This window comes from Carcharhinus amblyrhynchos, chromosome 3 (genome assembly GCF_965287045.1).
Source record: "Carcharhinus amblyrhynchos chromosome 3, sCarAmb.v2.hapA, whole genome shotgun sequence".
NCBI lineage: Eukaryota > Metazoa > Chordata > Chondrichthyes > Carcharhiniformes > Carcharhinidae > Carcharhinus > Carcharhinus amblyrhynchos.
In genome coordinates this window covers 71,085,544-71,101,227 of record NC_137326.1, presented here as the reverse complement: position 1 = coordinate 71,101,227, position 15,684 = coordinate 71,085,544, and the positions used below count along the sequence as shown (strand labels likewise).

Here is a 15,684-nt window from a genome sequence, read left to right as displayed (position 1 = left end):
AAAGCATTTTCTTTCTTTGGACTCATGATGAACAATCACTGAAACAACTATATGATGACCAACAAGTTCCATCCCACCATCAAACTCGCCATGGACTATTCTCTGGAATCAGTTGCATTCTTGGACACGCGCATCTCCATCAAGGAAGGTCACCACTGTACCACAAGCCCACAGATAACCTCACGATGCTCCACTTCTCCAGCTTCCACCTGAAACATCATCATCTTCGGACAAGCCCTCCGTATATACAGGGTCTGCTCAGATGAGGAGGATCGCGACAGACACCTCCAGACGCTGAAAGATGTCTTCATAAGAACAGGATATGACGCTCAACTCACCAATTGACAGTTCCGACACGCCACAGCAAAAAACTGCACCGACCTCCTCAGAAGACAAATGTGGGACACGGTGGACAGAGTACCCTTCATCATCCAGTACTTCCCCGGAGCGGAGAAGCTACAACATCTTCTCCGAAGTCTTCAACATATCATTGATGAAGATGAACATCTCGCCAGGGCCATCCTCACACCCCCACTTCTTGCCCTCAAACAGACCATTGTTCGCAGCAAACTACCCAGCCTTCAAGAGAAAAGTGACCACAACACCACACAACCCTGCCACAGCAACCTCTGCAAGACATGCCGAATCATCAACATGGATGACATCATCTCACGTGATAACAACATCCACCAGGTACACGGCACATACTCTTGCAACTCGGCCAACGTTGTCTACCTAATACGCTGCAGGGAAGGATGTCCCAAAGCATGGTACGTGGGGAGACCATGCAGACGTTACAACAATAGATGAATGAACATTGCTCAACAATGTCCAACAAGACTGTTCCCTTCCTGTTGGCAAACACTTCAGTGGTCATGGGCATTTGGCCTCTGATCTTCGGGTAAGCGTTCACCAAGGCGGCCTTCATGATACACAACAGCGCAGAGTTGCTGAGCAGAGACTGAAACCAAGTTCCGCACGCGTGAGGACGGACAGTCTCAACCGGAATCGTGGCTTCATGTCACATTATTTGTAACCCCTGTGACTTGCCTGAAATTGCAACATCTCACTTACTGTCATCTCTTTAGCCTGTGCCTAATGCTCTCTCCATTCACATTGTCTGCATCTTTAAGACTTGAATAGCAGATTAGCTATAAAGACTCGCATTCTAATCAGTATTCTGTAAACTGTTTGTGCCTCTATATGCCCTTCTCTGATCAGAACCTTCCATACATCTGACAAAGGAACAGTGTTTCTGAAAGCTTGTGGGTTTACTATCTACTGGGTTGTCCCTCAAGATTATATTAGAAACTAGAAGTAGGAATAGGCCATTCAAGCCTGATCTGCCATTCATTTTGATTATGGCTGATCATAGACTTAAATATCCTGATACCCCTCTCTGCTCTAGAGCTATATCTAATTTCTTGAAATCATACAACGTTTTGGCCTCACCTATATTTTATGGTAGTGAATTCCACACATTTACCATCCACTGGGTGAAGAAATTTCTTCTCACCTCAGTTCTAAAAGGTTTACGTCTTATCTTCAAACTATGACCTCTATTTCTGGACCCCCCACCATTAGGAACATTCTTTCTGAATCTACCCTGTCTAACCCTGTTAGAATTTTATAACTTTCTATGAGATCCCCTCTCTCTTCTAAACTCCAGTGAATAGAATACTAACCGAGTTAGTGTCTCCTCATGACAGACCTGCCATCCCAGGAATCAGCCTGGTAAACCTTCGCTGTACACCTTCTGTAGCAAGGACATCCTCAGATAAGGGCACCAAAACTGCACACACTACTGCAGATGTGGCCTCACCAACAGCTTGTACAACTGCAGCAAAACACCCCTATGTACTCAAATCCTCTTGCTATGAAGGCCAACATAACATATTTACAAGGAATGCCTGACCATTCAACAACATGGAGACACAATGACTGTCTTGATCAGTTGAATGGAAGAGCAGTAGCAGAAGGTCACGGAAACTTTGAATTACAGGAATGCTCAAGATGAAGTAAGCAAGCTCCACAAAGAAAATCTAGTTGAACATGTTACACCCGAGGGATTCTTGTAAATTTATTTTGCTAGAAAATTATGGAGAGAAGCAAAATGGTTATAACATCACTATGAACGAACTGAAGAACCAGTTGGCAGAGAAAGATCAGCAATATTCCATATTCCAGGAGGAAGCCGAAAGCCAGAAGAAATATTGAAGAAGCTGGTTTGATCATTGAGGAAGCTCACTCTGGTGTGTTCTCTTGTTTTTGACCATTTTATGGTGAGATAATTTCCATTCATTACACTGCTCTCATCTGTGTTCCATATATGATTAATTCATAAGTGACATTGGCAGTAACTTGTGGAAATATTTTACTGTGATTTACAGCTTTTAACCTTTGTTTTTATTGTAACCTGTGTTGAACTCCTGGAACCTAGGCATTGTTTTTAAACTTTTAGAATGGAAGGGGAAAGTGAGGTATGAATGTTGCTGCAGAATGCATCACTGACAATACACATACCAAAAGGCTCCTCGTGTGTTACTCGTGTAGTAATTGATTCCTGATCTTCGCTGCGCCTTACTCATTCAGATCCCGGATACGTTTGCCGTTTGATTTTCAAAGCTCCACAAGATCCTGAATTGCATGGCATATGCTGGATCCTGTCACTGGGAATTACAGCAGTACGTTGTAGTCTTTGAAGTGAATAACCAAGGTTCCAGTTAGAGGCTACTGAGCAAAGGGTCCAATATGAATCGGACAAGATGCGAGCTGTAACAGAAGTTTTACTTGTGTGCTTCTAATAATGAGATGCACCTGGATTGAGCATCAATGTCTCTCTACTTGAGAGCAACAAATATTTTAACGATATTGAAGTGGCCAGGTGGGGATGAGGAACTGTCATAAGAACATAAGAAATAGGAGCAGGAGTAGGCCATCTAGCCCTTCGAGCCTGCCCCGCCATTCAATAAGATCATGGCTGATCTGTCGTGGCTCAGTTCCACTTTCCCGCCCTCTCCCCATAACCCTTAATCCCCTCTCTTATCAAGAACCCATCAACCCGCTTCTTAAAAATATTTAGTGAGGCAGCCTCCACCACTTCAACGGGCAGAGAATTCCAGAGATTCACCACCCTTTGAGTGAAGAAGTTCCTCCTCAACTCCGTTCCAAACCGCCTCCCCTTTATCTCGATGCTGTGCCCCCTAGTCCTACTGTCTTTTTTGAGCGGGAAGAGTCTCTCCACCTCTATCCTATCCATCCCATTCATCATCTTATACGTCTCAATGAGATCTCCCCTCATTCTTCTAAACTCTAACGAGTACAAGCCTAGTTTATTCAGCCTCTCCTCATAGCTCAACCCCCTCAACTCCGGTATCAGCCTAGTAAACCTCCTCTGCACTCCCTCCAAGGCCAAAATATCCTTGTGCAGGTGCGGCGCCCAAAACTGCACACAGTACTCCAGCTGCGGCCTCACCAATGCCCTATACAGCTGCAGCAAGACCTCCCTACTTTTATATTCAATCCCCCTCGCTATGAAGGCCAGCATCCCATTCGCCTTCCTGACCACCTGCTGCACCTGCAAGCTGGGTTTTTGCGACTCATGCACAAGGACCCCGAGGTCCCTCTGCACCGTCGCCTGCTGCAGTTTTTCGCCACGTAAGTAATAGTCCTTCCTACCATTCTTCCTACCAAAGTGGACCACCTCACACTTGCCAACATTAAATTCCATTTGCCATTTTCTGGCCCATTCGCTCAGCCTATCTAGATCCTTCTGCAGACTCTCCACACCCTCCGCACAATTTGCCTTTCCCCCAATCTTGGTGTCATCAGCAAATTTCGACACCCTACACTCGGTTCCCTCCTCCAGATCATCTATATAAATGGTAAATAGCTGAGGCCCCAGCACCAACCCCTGGGGCACCCCACTAGTCACCAACCGCCAATCCGAATAGCACCCGTTGACCCCCACTCTCTGCCTCCTATTTGACAACCAATCCTCTATCCACGCTAACACCCTACCCCCAACTCCATGTCCCCTGACCTTCTGCAATAACCTCTTGAGGTACCTTGTCAAACGCCTTCTGAAAATCCAGAAAGACCACATCCACCTCTATCCACTCTACCCACTCCTCTATCCACTGCCCTAGACACATCCTCATAGAACTCCAGTAAATTTGTCAGACACGACTTCCCTTTAATGAAACCGTGTTGCGTCTGCCCTATCAAGCAATTCCCTTCAAGATGCCTCGCAATTTCCTCCTTAATGACGGATTCTAACATTTTACCTACCACAGACGTTAAACTAACCGGCCTATAATTCCCCGCCTTTTGCCTGGCACCCTTCTTAAACAACGGCGAACATTAACTGTCTCAGCCTTTTTTTTTTGCTGTAATATTGGTATAATTTTCTTGGTGAAATTGTTTACTTACCTTAATCCCCAATTAGAAGGGGGGAAACAAGAGACCAGAGTTGACAGGCATTACAGTCACAACCATTCCTGCTAATGGATAACTCCACAATACAGTTTTCGTCTACTAATTTATGAACCTATTAATGATGAATTGAATTACTATGTGTTAAACCATCTAGAACTGATGCTGTCTCAATAAAGAAAACAATAACAAAAGAGCCAAATTTGACCAATGAGTCAGAGGGAAGATAGCAATGCATTAAGTGAAGCAGTCAATTTAAAATTAATTTAAGAAGGGAATGAAACAAAATTTCCATCTAGCACATTTTTTTAATTATCAAAATGGTGCAAAGTGGTTTCAGTCAATGAAGTACCTTTTGAAGTGTCGTCACTGTTGTGGTGTAGGAAACAACAGCCATTTCCCACAGCAAGCTCCCACAAACAGTAATTGATCTTCAAGAGAAAATTATTGGCCAGGCTTCTCTTCACTGCTCTTTTGTGTCCACCTAAGGTGATAAATGAGCCCTTCGTTTTATACTGCTTAAATGAATTAGGAATAAACAGATACATTTTATATTATTTAGCAACAGGATTATATGCAAGACATTAGACTGCCTTTTCTGTTTATGTACAGCTGGCCTTATATTCTCACAACTTTTATTTCAATTATTTGCAGCATTTTCCCCTTCATTACTTGTATAGCTATGCTTGATAGTTTTCACAGCACAGATAAAGACTCAGTCATGGTGGCTGGTGTCAGATCTCTGAAAGTCATTCATTTAGCCCCATTCTCCGAGCTAGCTCTTTCCTATTCCCACATTTTTATGTTTCAAATATTCATCCACCTCCCTTTTAAAAGCGTTTCTACCACTGTTGCTGGTAAGACAGAAGATGTTCTAACCTCTGGATGTGTTTTTGTGTGTGTGTGTGTGATATGTTTATATAGATATGCATCTTGTTACCAAGTCACCAACTAGTGTAATATTTTACCTATCTAATTTTTTATTTTTGAACTCAGTTGTTCAATTAACTTTCTCTGTTCTCATAGAAAAAGGCCCAGTTTCTCCCATTTTTTTTCCTCATTGCTGACACTTTTATCATCTGCAGCATTTCAGTCATTTCTGCTTTTTGTTCCATGGCCTTTAAGTCCTTTCTATAGCAGGATGGCCAAAACTTGGCACAATGTTCCAACTGCAATCGAACAAATGATTTGTAATGGCTTAGCATTACATCTTTGCTTTGTTATGCTGTGCTCTTATTTATGAAGCACACTCGATCTGCATGGAGTAGTCCATGTTGAGTGTGTTTAACATATTGTTACCCGGATTTCAGCCAAATGGAATGATGCAGTGTAAGTTTTTATTTTGTAGAATATGATTTTGCTCATGATGGTAGCAAATTGAAATGATTAAGGATGTACAATATATAGCACAACATTAAAGGGTATTTATTTGTATATCTTTATTTTATTGTCTGTTGATATTTATTTTATTTGCCCTGGTAAAACTCCATTTATGAAGTGCCGAAACGTCCAATTTAGAAGAGCCTTCAGAGCAGAAAAGGATTGAGAGTGTGGTTCCAAGGTGAGGAAGTTCAATTACACGGATAGATTGGAAGCACTCCTTAGAGATATTTGAGGAGTTGTGATAAAGGTGCTCAAAATTGAGGAGTCTGAACAGAACAGATAGGGACAATCCTGCCATTGGCAGGATGGTTGAGAACCAAAAAACTTAGATTTGAAGTGATTGGGAAAGAACCAAAAGAAAAGCTTCTTTACACAATGAGTGGTTAGGGTCTGGAATGCACTGTCTGATAGGGTGGAGGCAGATTCAATCTTGTCTTTCAGAAGGAAATTGGATATGCATTCTAAAGGAGTAAAATGCAGGGAGTGTGAGTGAAGAACTAGGAAGTGGAGCTCAATAAAGTGCTCCTACAGGAGGCTGATAAGGTCTTGATATGAGCACATAGCCTCCTGTGAACCATTCCTATGAAACTACTCTCCCATTGTATGTTTGTTTCTAGTTTCTATGCCAGACATTCTTCTGACCTCCTGTACAATATTGCTGTTGATTCAATTATTCGGAGATCCAAGTATAAATAGGGCAACCTGTCAGTTTTTCAAAAGTTGCCTCAGTGGAAATGTCATCCTGGAGTATCAGGTGAGTCTCTCCTCTGGGGTTAAAAGAAAATCTGTTAATTCTGCATTGCAGCAACGACAGCACTTGCAAGAAATAATACATTATTTATGAAGTGTTTTTGGAATATCCCAAGGACATAAGTGGTAATTGCAATTATTTTTGTCACGCTTTCTGGTTTATTTTCTTCATTGGTGGCAGCAATTGGAGAGGGGCGGAACATAGGAGGTTATGAATTGCAATTTATTTTACTTTATCCTGTAAAGTCGAAAACCAAGGAAATCAGCTCTTGATGTATTAAAAATTACAATTGCAATAGTGACAATACTGCTGCTTTAGAAATCATTGGTGTTCTTCCACTTAATGTACTGTGTATAGTCCTCATTGACACAGGAATGAAAGGAATTTGTAACAGTTGAAGGGGTACAGAAGAGCAGAAAGGTTTACTAGTAGGAGACAGAGGGTGGCAGTAGAAGGTTGTTTGAAATGAGGGAAAAATACCCTGCAAAACATTTCTTTTCATGGAATTCTCTTTAATAGAATCTTGTTAGAATTACAGGAGCTTTCTGGCAGTAAAAAGTGATTCTTCAGAAGTATAGGATTTCAAAAACTGCGAGGGTTCCTCGAATTGAAGGACCATCCAAATCATCAGATTACTGAGTTTGCTGACTTAATAGCATCTTGTTTCACGTGTGTGCTAATTTTCCACAATGATACTTTTTTGTTTAATTGTTCATTGCTTCTTATCAGAGTTCAGGTCACTAATATTGTCCATTTTCACGGATCCTGAAGGCAGGAAAGTGTGCTTTGTACATTTACAAAGGTGCTCACAAAGATTTGAACAGCGAGCTTACTTATACTGACGAAACTCAATTCTTCCTTTCACTCCAAAGTTTTAGGAAAGCTGCCTTGCAATTGAATGCTGGAACAAACATCATGATGATGCCTGCTGAGAGTTGGAATTAGCTTGTAACTTTTCATTGAAATTACTTGCCAGTGACTTAATTTTTGCCTTGATGATGTTAGCAGTCATAATGAGTGCTATTTGGTCAGCTTAAAATTGTCCTGGAAAACATTCCTTTCACAAAAATATAAGCAATGGAGCAGAAAAATAACAGACTGCTTACCAACTTGTATTAATAACAACAATGAATCTATTTCACACTTCCAGTTTCACTTAATGTAAATTTTTCCCTATATTCAAATTGTTTAATCTGGAAAGAATTTGACCTGTGATTCAAATTTCTAGTCTCAAAGCACTGACCCATTGAAGTTAATCAAATATTTCCTGAACAATTGATCCCCTGCCATGTTTTTGTTTCAGCTGAATGCTGAAGAAATCTAAATAAAGCTTGCAACATAACTAATTGTCAATATGAATTGTCTATAATTAATGCCCATAATTAATTATTAAACCAATGACCAGGTTAATGACACTCAAATGCTACAGCAATTTTAGAGTTGAAACAGTTGCTGCCAGGCTGTGTTGTTTCATCATCATTCTGCAATGCATGGTGTAATTGTATGATAGATATGAAATGAAGTCACCACAAAGTTAAATTTTGTCTTTTCCAGTCTAAGCACTGTTTTAGTGATCTGATCAGGTGTTGACTCACCTGATGAAGGAGCAATGCTCTGAAAGCTCGTGATGCCAAATAAACCTGTTGGATTTTTAATCTGGTGTTGTGAGACTTCTTATTAGTGATCTGATAAGTCTTAAGAACATAAGAAATAGGAGCAGGAGTAGGCCATCTAGCCCTTCGAGCCTGCCCCGCCATTCAATAAGATCATGGCTGATCTGTCGTGGCTCAGTTCCACCGTCCCGCCCTCTCCCCATAACCCTTAATCCCCTCTCTTATCAAAAACCCACCAACCCGCGTCTTAAAAATATTTAGCGAGGCAGCCTCCACCACTTCAACGGGCAGAGAATTCCAGAGATTCACCGCCCTTTGAGTGAAGAAGTTCCTCCTCAACTCCATTCTAAACCGCCCCCCCCCCTTTATCTTGAGGCTGTGCCCCCTAGTCCTACTGTCTTTTTTGAGCGGGAAGAGTCTCTCCACCTCTATCCTATCCATCCCATTCATCATCTTATACGTTTCAATGAGATCTCCCCTCATTCTTCTAACTCTAACGAGTACAAGCCTAGTTTATTCAGCCTCTCCTCATAGCTCAACCCCCTCAACTCCGGTATCAGCCTAGTAAACCTCCTCTGCACTCCCTCCAAGGCCAAAATATCTTTGTGCAGGTGCGGCGCCCAAAACTGCACACAGTACTCCAGCTGCGGCCTCACCAATGCCCTATACAGCTGCAGCAAGACCTCCCTACTTTTATATTCAATCCCCCTCGCTATGAAGGCCAGCATCCCATTCGCCTTCCTGACCACCTGCTGCACCTGCAAGCTAGGTTTTTGCGACTCATGCACAAGGACCCCGAGGTCCCTCTGCACCGTCGCCTGCTGCAGTTTTTCGCCCCGTAAGTAATAGTCCTTCCTACCATTATTCCTACCAAAGTGGACCACCTCACACTTGCCAACATTAAATTCCATTTGCCATTTTCTGCTCCATTCGCCCAGCCTATCTAGATCCTTCTGCAGACTCTCCACACCCTCCGCACAATTTGCCGTTCCCCCAATCTTGGTGTCATCAGCAAATTTCGACACCCTACGCTCGGTTCCCTCCTCCAGATCATCTATATAAATGGTAAAAAGCTGAGGCCCCAGCACCGACCCCTGGGGCACTCCACTAGTCACCAACCGCCAATCCGAATAGCACCCGTTGACCCCCACTCTCTGCCTCCTATTTGACAACCAATCCTCTATCCACGCTAACACCCTACCCCCAACTCCATGTCCCTCGACCTTCTGCAATAACCTCTTGTGAGGTACTTTGTCAAACGCCTTCTGAAAATCCAGAAAGACCACATCCACCGGCTACCAGTGAACCTCCCTTGATACTGAAACTTTGTGCAGTCGCATTGCTTCATGTTTTTAATTCTTGGGTGATGTAATAAAAAATATAAGAACGTGAGAAATAAGAGCTGGAGTAGTCCATCTGCCCCTGCGAACCTGCTTCGCCATACAATATGCCCATGGCTGAGTCATCTCAAACTCTGACTTTTCACATTATCTCCATATCTTTTGGTTCCCTAAGTAGCCAAAAATCTATTGATTCTGTCTTAAATGCCCACAATGACTGAACATTCATGCGGTAGATAATTCAAAATATTTATAGCCCCTGAGTGAAGCTTCCGTTATCTCAAAAGAGAAGACTGTGTCCCCATGATCTCAATTCTTCAGCCAAGGGAAGTAACCTCCCAGTATCTACCATTGTCCACCCCTTTAAGAATTTTGTTTCAATGAGGTCACCTCTCATCCTTCTAAACTTCAGGAAATATTTGTCTGGTGTACTCAATTCCTCCATTTAGGGCAATCCCAGTGAATCTTCAGTGTACTTCTTGAAAGTATATCCTTCCTTGGTGGAGCTAAGACTGTACCACGTTGTCCTCATCAATGTCCTGTATACTTTGTGAGATTTCTTTGCTGTTGTATGAGAATCCCTTTATAATAAAAGCGAATATGCCATTTGCCACCCTAATTTTCCATAGTTTAGATAGTGACATGCTCTGCTACTCTGAATGCAAGCATTTTCAGTTTCTGTTCAAAAAAGTCTGCTTTATTGTAACTTTACACACTTCACATTGTATTCCACCTGCATGTTCTTGCCCACTCTCCCAATCAATCTATTCCTTCTCTTTCTATCATCCTCACTGTTTTCCCACCTCACTTTGTATTCTCAGCAAAGGTGGATGCGATACTCAGTCCCACTGATCTACTGCAGTCGTCATCCCAGGCTTGCATCTCTTTTCAGTAAGCCTACAGTTCCCTCTGTGCGCCTCTGAGCATCTTCCAAAGGGGCCATCATGGAACCTGATGCTGGCTTTTTTATTTGAGCGGCTGCCTTGAACCACTGCAGTTCATGTGATCTAGGTACAACCCAAACTTGGGGAGGGAGTTCCATGATTTTAACCCAACAACAGTGATGGAATGGTGACCTAGGTCTAAGTCAGGATATAAGAGAACTTGCAGGTAGTGGTGGAGGCTGCAGGGTTTGGAAGGTATTGTTGAAAGAGCCATGATGAGTTCCTGCAATGCATCTTGTAGATGATACACGTTACTGCCACTGTGCATCAGTGGTGGAGGGAGTGAATATTTAAGTTGATGGATGGAATGCCAATTAAGCTGGTTGTTTTGTCCTGAATAGTGTTGAGCTTCTTGAGCACTGGATTTGTCCTGGCAAGTGGAGAGCAGCAATTATCTTGTTTCACTTTCTTTCCAGCTTCCCACTCAGTGAGGGGCTAATCTTGACTTCTTGCTCCCCATCCAATGCATTGCATTCCTTCCAGTGCTGACCTTATGGACTCTTCAGTGGCTTAGCTGCCACCACCTTTCTCTCCTACTTTCTCCAGAATATCCGTTCACTTTGAACAAGATCCTTGCATCTATGAGGTCGTCGTTAATTGTTTCAACAACATGGCTTTGATGGAAACCTGGCTGAGGGGTGATGAAACCTTTGCCTTAAATCATGTCTGTTCTACTGGCTATACTTTCCACCACTTACTCCACCCATAGAGACATTGTGGCTCTCAGTACTGTGGCTTCTCCCCATGCTACTCTGGCACTTGCTCCTCCTTTGAGCATTCCACCTTATTCCTCTGCTCTCATATTTAAATGCTTGTACTCTACCAGCTAATAATGATTTAAAATTTGTGACCAAGATATCTTCACTTTCCCTTCAGTCTGTGCAGTTGACTTCTCACCTCTGACTTCAACTTCTATCTCAATGCTTAATGCTTTCTGACGCGAAACTCCTAAACCAGCACTCTACTTAGACTCAGTTGGGGCAGGTGACTCCTAGGAGGATAGCAGAAATGCTTTAGGATGTCCTGAAGAGGTCAAACATGCCAGTTGATTCACAAGTAACCCTGGCTTGTGAGTGACCAAAATTGATAAGGCTCATTTATGAAGGCACTAAACACATTGAAAAATTGAAAAGGTTTTATCAGGAACTGCAGAGGTGAAGTAGCATCAGAAAGACCACACAAGCTTCCCAAAAAAGAACCCAATGTACTCAAGTACCACATACCCAACATGTGGCAGAATCTGTAAATTGTGCATTGGATTCATTAGCCATTTCAGAATCCATTGAACCACATGCAGTCTCATCTACCATCACCCACTACCTTGGTCCTGGAATGTTTTGACTAGCAGGCTATGTCCTCAGCACCCCTTTACATTCTCCTAAATTCTCTTCCTGATTTCTTGCAATCTCCCAACTCCAGCTGCTTTCATTTTTACCTTTCCCTATTTTGCTTATCCCCATTCCCTTACTCGTTCGTCTCTTGCTCTGTATTAGTAGCTCACCTCTCATCTGCTTACCTTCATCTTTGAGAAAATGCTGTTCCCTCCCTTCTGCCATCTACATGAACTCCCCTTCATTCACCCTCTAATGCCTCCATCTTCTGTACCTCGTGTTCCCCTCCTCCAACCCCATCCACACTTTCCCATTGCTCGAGGGAGGTTAGGGCCAAATGTTAGAGAGAAATTGTGGCTGAAAAGGGTGATGCGATGCAAGCCAATGTAAGATTTAGTGCAAATATGAATGAAGCAATCAGAAGGCCTGAAAGCTTTAATATACCGTATATGCATTATCAAAATATTGACATGTAGGTTATCTAACTTGGAAATGTTGACCTGTCAAAGTGTGACTGAAAAACATCCAAGAAATAGGCAGTCAGTTCATTACATATGTAAAGGATAGCGTAATTGACTGGTAATATCACGTAGAATCATAGAAACCCTACAGTGCACAAAGAGGCCATTGGGCCCATCAAGTCTGCACTGATCACAATCCCACCTAGGCCCTACCCCCATATCCCTACATATTTACCCGCTAATCCCTCTAACCTACACATCTCAGGACACTAAGGGGCAATTTTAGCATGGCCAATCAACCTAATCCGCACATCTTTGGACTGTGGGAAGAAACCGGAGCACCCAAAGGAACTCCACACAGACGGTGACCCAAACTGGGGATCGAACCCAGGTTGCTGGAGCTGTGAAGCAGCAGTGCTAACCACTGTGCTACTGTGCCGCCCTAGTATAAGTTAATGTATCACTAAAGAGGGGGTGACACCTGAGGGGAAATATAGGATTGGAAATTCTGGGAGTATGTACTTCTTCTGAATCTTTAGATAATGCTTTAACTAATTTTCTTATTTCTTACCAGCTACTCTAACGTACGACACCTTGAGGTTTGGCGATTTCGAAGACTTTCCCGAAACAACAGAACCTGTCTGGATTTTAGGAACAAAATACAGTGCCCTCACAGGTACTGGGATATAATGCTCACAGGGGGCATGGGGAAAGATGATGGCAGGAGGTAAACTGTTTCTGGGATTAGACAAGGGTAGGAGGATGAGGGTTTGCTGATTTTGTGAACAGAGGGCTTGCTGTTGGGAGGTTGGGGAAGAAACAGGGCAAGTGACAGTATCTCTACAACACTCCCTCTCAGGATAAAGTCACAAGAGCCAGAGGGAGTGAAACATTTTTTAAAAGAAGAGCATAACCATCAGTTTGTTGTGGTTTAATTTGAATCAGAAAAGGCTATTTGGTCCAATCATGTTACCAATCCTTTAGGTTAACTAGCTTAGACCATCAGAGAGCATTTTAAAAGCATTAATCTGATGTGGTTGATGTATTCAAATATTTCCATCCTATTGAGTAAAAAATCTTTCTGCTAACTCTTCTTTAAATATAATTTTCACAAATTTAAATTTTTAATGCCTGACCGAAGTGGACTTAAAGTATTAGTTTGGTTTCACCTGATCATAGAATTATTTAGCATAGATGAAAACATTCAACCCATTGTGCTCTTTGCTAGAGCTATCTACTAGATCCTGCTCTTTCCCTATAGCTCTATTTTTAAAAAAATTATCCAATTCCTTTTGAATGTTACTATTGAATCTGCTTCCACCAGTGTCAATAAGTGTCTCTTTACATTTCTTTTGAGTAAACCAATTTAAACAAATAAATTCCTAAACAAATTAATAGCCTCAAAAGGGCACCGTAGCGCAAAGACTAAACTTTAAGCTTCAAATTAAATTAAAGTTCCTGGGATTAATGGTGCACTCCAGCCCATGCAGCACCCACCAGTCACCGAATGCATAAGTGCCGCTTTATTTATGCACAAGCAATGATTCAATTAGTGCTCCCATTTTTCCCACACACTAATCTTTTAAGACATTCATTCAGTTCTCTAATCTTATTTATCCTGTGTTCGTTGTTCCAGTAGTAATCCAATATGGATTACACTTATGGGTCTGATTTTTAATTTAGCCCCTTGCTGCCCACACTCCCTGAGCAGAGTCTCTTTCTTAGTCCTACCTATGTTGTTGGTACTCACATGCACCATGACAATTACATCCTTCTCCTCCCACTCCCAAGATCCTCCCCAGCCTGGAAGAAATGCCCTCAACCATAGCACAAGGTGGGCAACACAGCATTCAGTATCCATGCTGTTGGCTGCAAAGAACATTATCTGTACCCTAACTATACTGTCTCCTAATTCTACAACTACATTTCTTTTCACTGCCCCACTTGAATGGTCCATGGACCAGGTTTCTATGGTCAATTTACTTATCCTTCCTGCAATCCCTGCTTCCTCTCACACAAGCTGCAAGAACCTATTGGACAATTGCAAAGGCTTTGTGCTCTATTCCAACAATTTGGATTCCCACATCTGCCTATAATATAGTGACACCCTCCTATCCCAGGGCAAATCTGAAGGAGTGTGACTATCTCCTGGAGCAAAGTGTCCAGGTAACTTTCCCCCTCCCTGTCGTATCACAGTGCCCAAAGCTTGGATTCCAGTTCATCAACACTGAGCTGATGTCCGTTAAACTGCAGCAGATGTAGTTGCTGTGCATTACATTGGTATGCACCATTACCACATGCTGTCGCTGCAACACTTCACCTACCCTTCCATCATTATTGTGATATAATTATTTTTCAGCATTAAAAATATCGCAATGATCATTTGTAGCTATGCTATGGCGTTTAACTGGTTCTGTTATAAATTTGAAATGATATTTATATTTTCCCAGTGCCAGTTTAAATTGCTGCCTTATCTGAGAGGAAAGAAAACAACAAAACTCACCACCTTCTTTGTCACCTAATTAACACCTCTGAACTTCAGACTTTGAAGTCATCTCCAGCCTCCTGTCTCAGAACAGAAGAGCACCTCCTCTCCCACTATCAAAATCAAATTTAAACACTCAATCTCGAGCTGCACCTTCATGGCTAAAGCAAAATTGAACTTGCCCAGTGTTCTAATTGTATTCTAAAATCCTATTTTCCCTTTCAAATTGCTTCTCTAGGCTGATACCGGAGATGAGGGGATTGGACTATGAAGAGAGATTGAATAGACTGGGTCTGTACTTGTTGGAGTTTAGAAGGATGAGGGGGGATCTTATAGAGACGTATAAGATAATGAAGGGGATGGATAGGGTAGAGATAGAGAGATTCTTCCCGCTGAGAAAGGACAGCAGGACTAGAGGGCACAGCCTCAAGATAAGGCGGGGGGGGGGCAGTTTAGAACAGAGTTGAGGAGGAACTTCTTCACTCAAAGGGTGGTGAATCTCTGGAATTCTCTGCCCGTTGAAGTGGTGGCGGCTACCTCACTAAATATATTTAAGTCACGGGTAGATAGGTTTTTGGTAGGCAAGGGAATTAAGGGTTATGGGGAGAAAGCGGGAAAGTGGAACTGAGCCACTTCAGATCAGCCATGATCTTATTGAATGGCGGGGCAGGCTCGAAGGGCTAGATGGCCTACTCCTGCTCCTATTTCTTATGTTCTTATGTTCTCCACATAATCTACTGTGAGTAACAGATTCCTTTCATGCACTTCACATTTAGGTCCTTTCATTGTTTCCCTGTGCTGCTGTTCTCTAATCTCAATATCTTTTAACCTTGCATTTGTCAATACTGAGTTTAAATTACTTGTGCGCAGTTGCATGACGAACATAAATCAGCAACTTAACACTGGCTGATGATACTAGAAACAGAAAATTTAACAAGCTTG

The 15,684-nt window shown here is 42.4% G+C and overlaps 2 protein-coding genes across 3 annotated transcripts in view; one reads left to right on the top strand and one right to left on the bottom strand.

Annotated features, from left to right (window-relative positions):
- Positions 1–15,684, top strand: part of atg4b (autophagy related 4B, cysteine peptidase) — an 88,121-nt gene that overhangs the window by 14,238 nt on the left and 58,199 nt on the right. For both annotated transcript variants that reach the window (XM_080185165.1, XM_080185157.1), the window contains exon 2: positions 12,832–12,933. In XM_080185165.1, the coding sequence (XP_080041291.1) occupies positions 12,832–12,933 (102 nt within the window). The remainder of the gene's footprint in view (positions 1–12,831; positions 12,934–15,684) is intronic.
- Positions 4,860–15,684, bottom strand: part of dtymk (deoxythymidylate kinase (thymidylate kinase)) — a 103,809-nt gene continuing 92,984 nt past the window's right edge. Inside the window, exon 6 of the mRNA XM_080185174.1 lies at positions 4,860–4,918. Coding sequence (XP_080041300.1) covers positions 4,879–4,918 — 40 coding nt within the window. The 3' untranslated portion in view covers positions 4,860–4,878. The remainder of the gene's footprint in view (positions 4,919–15,684) is intronic.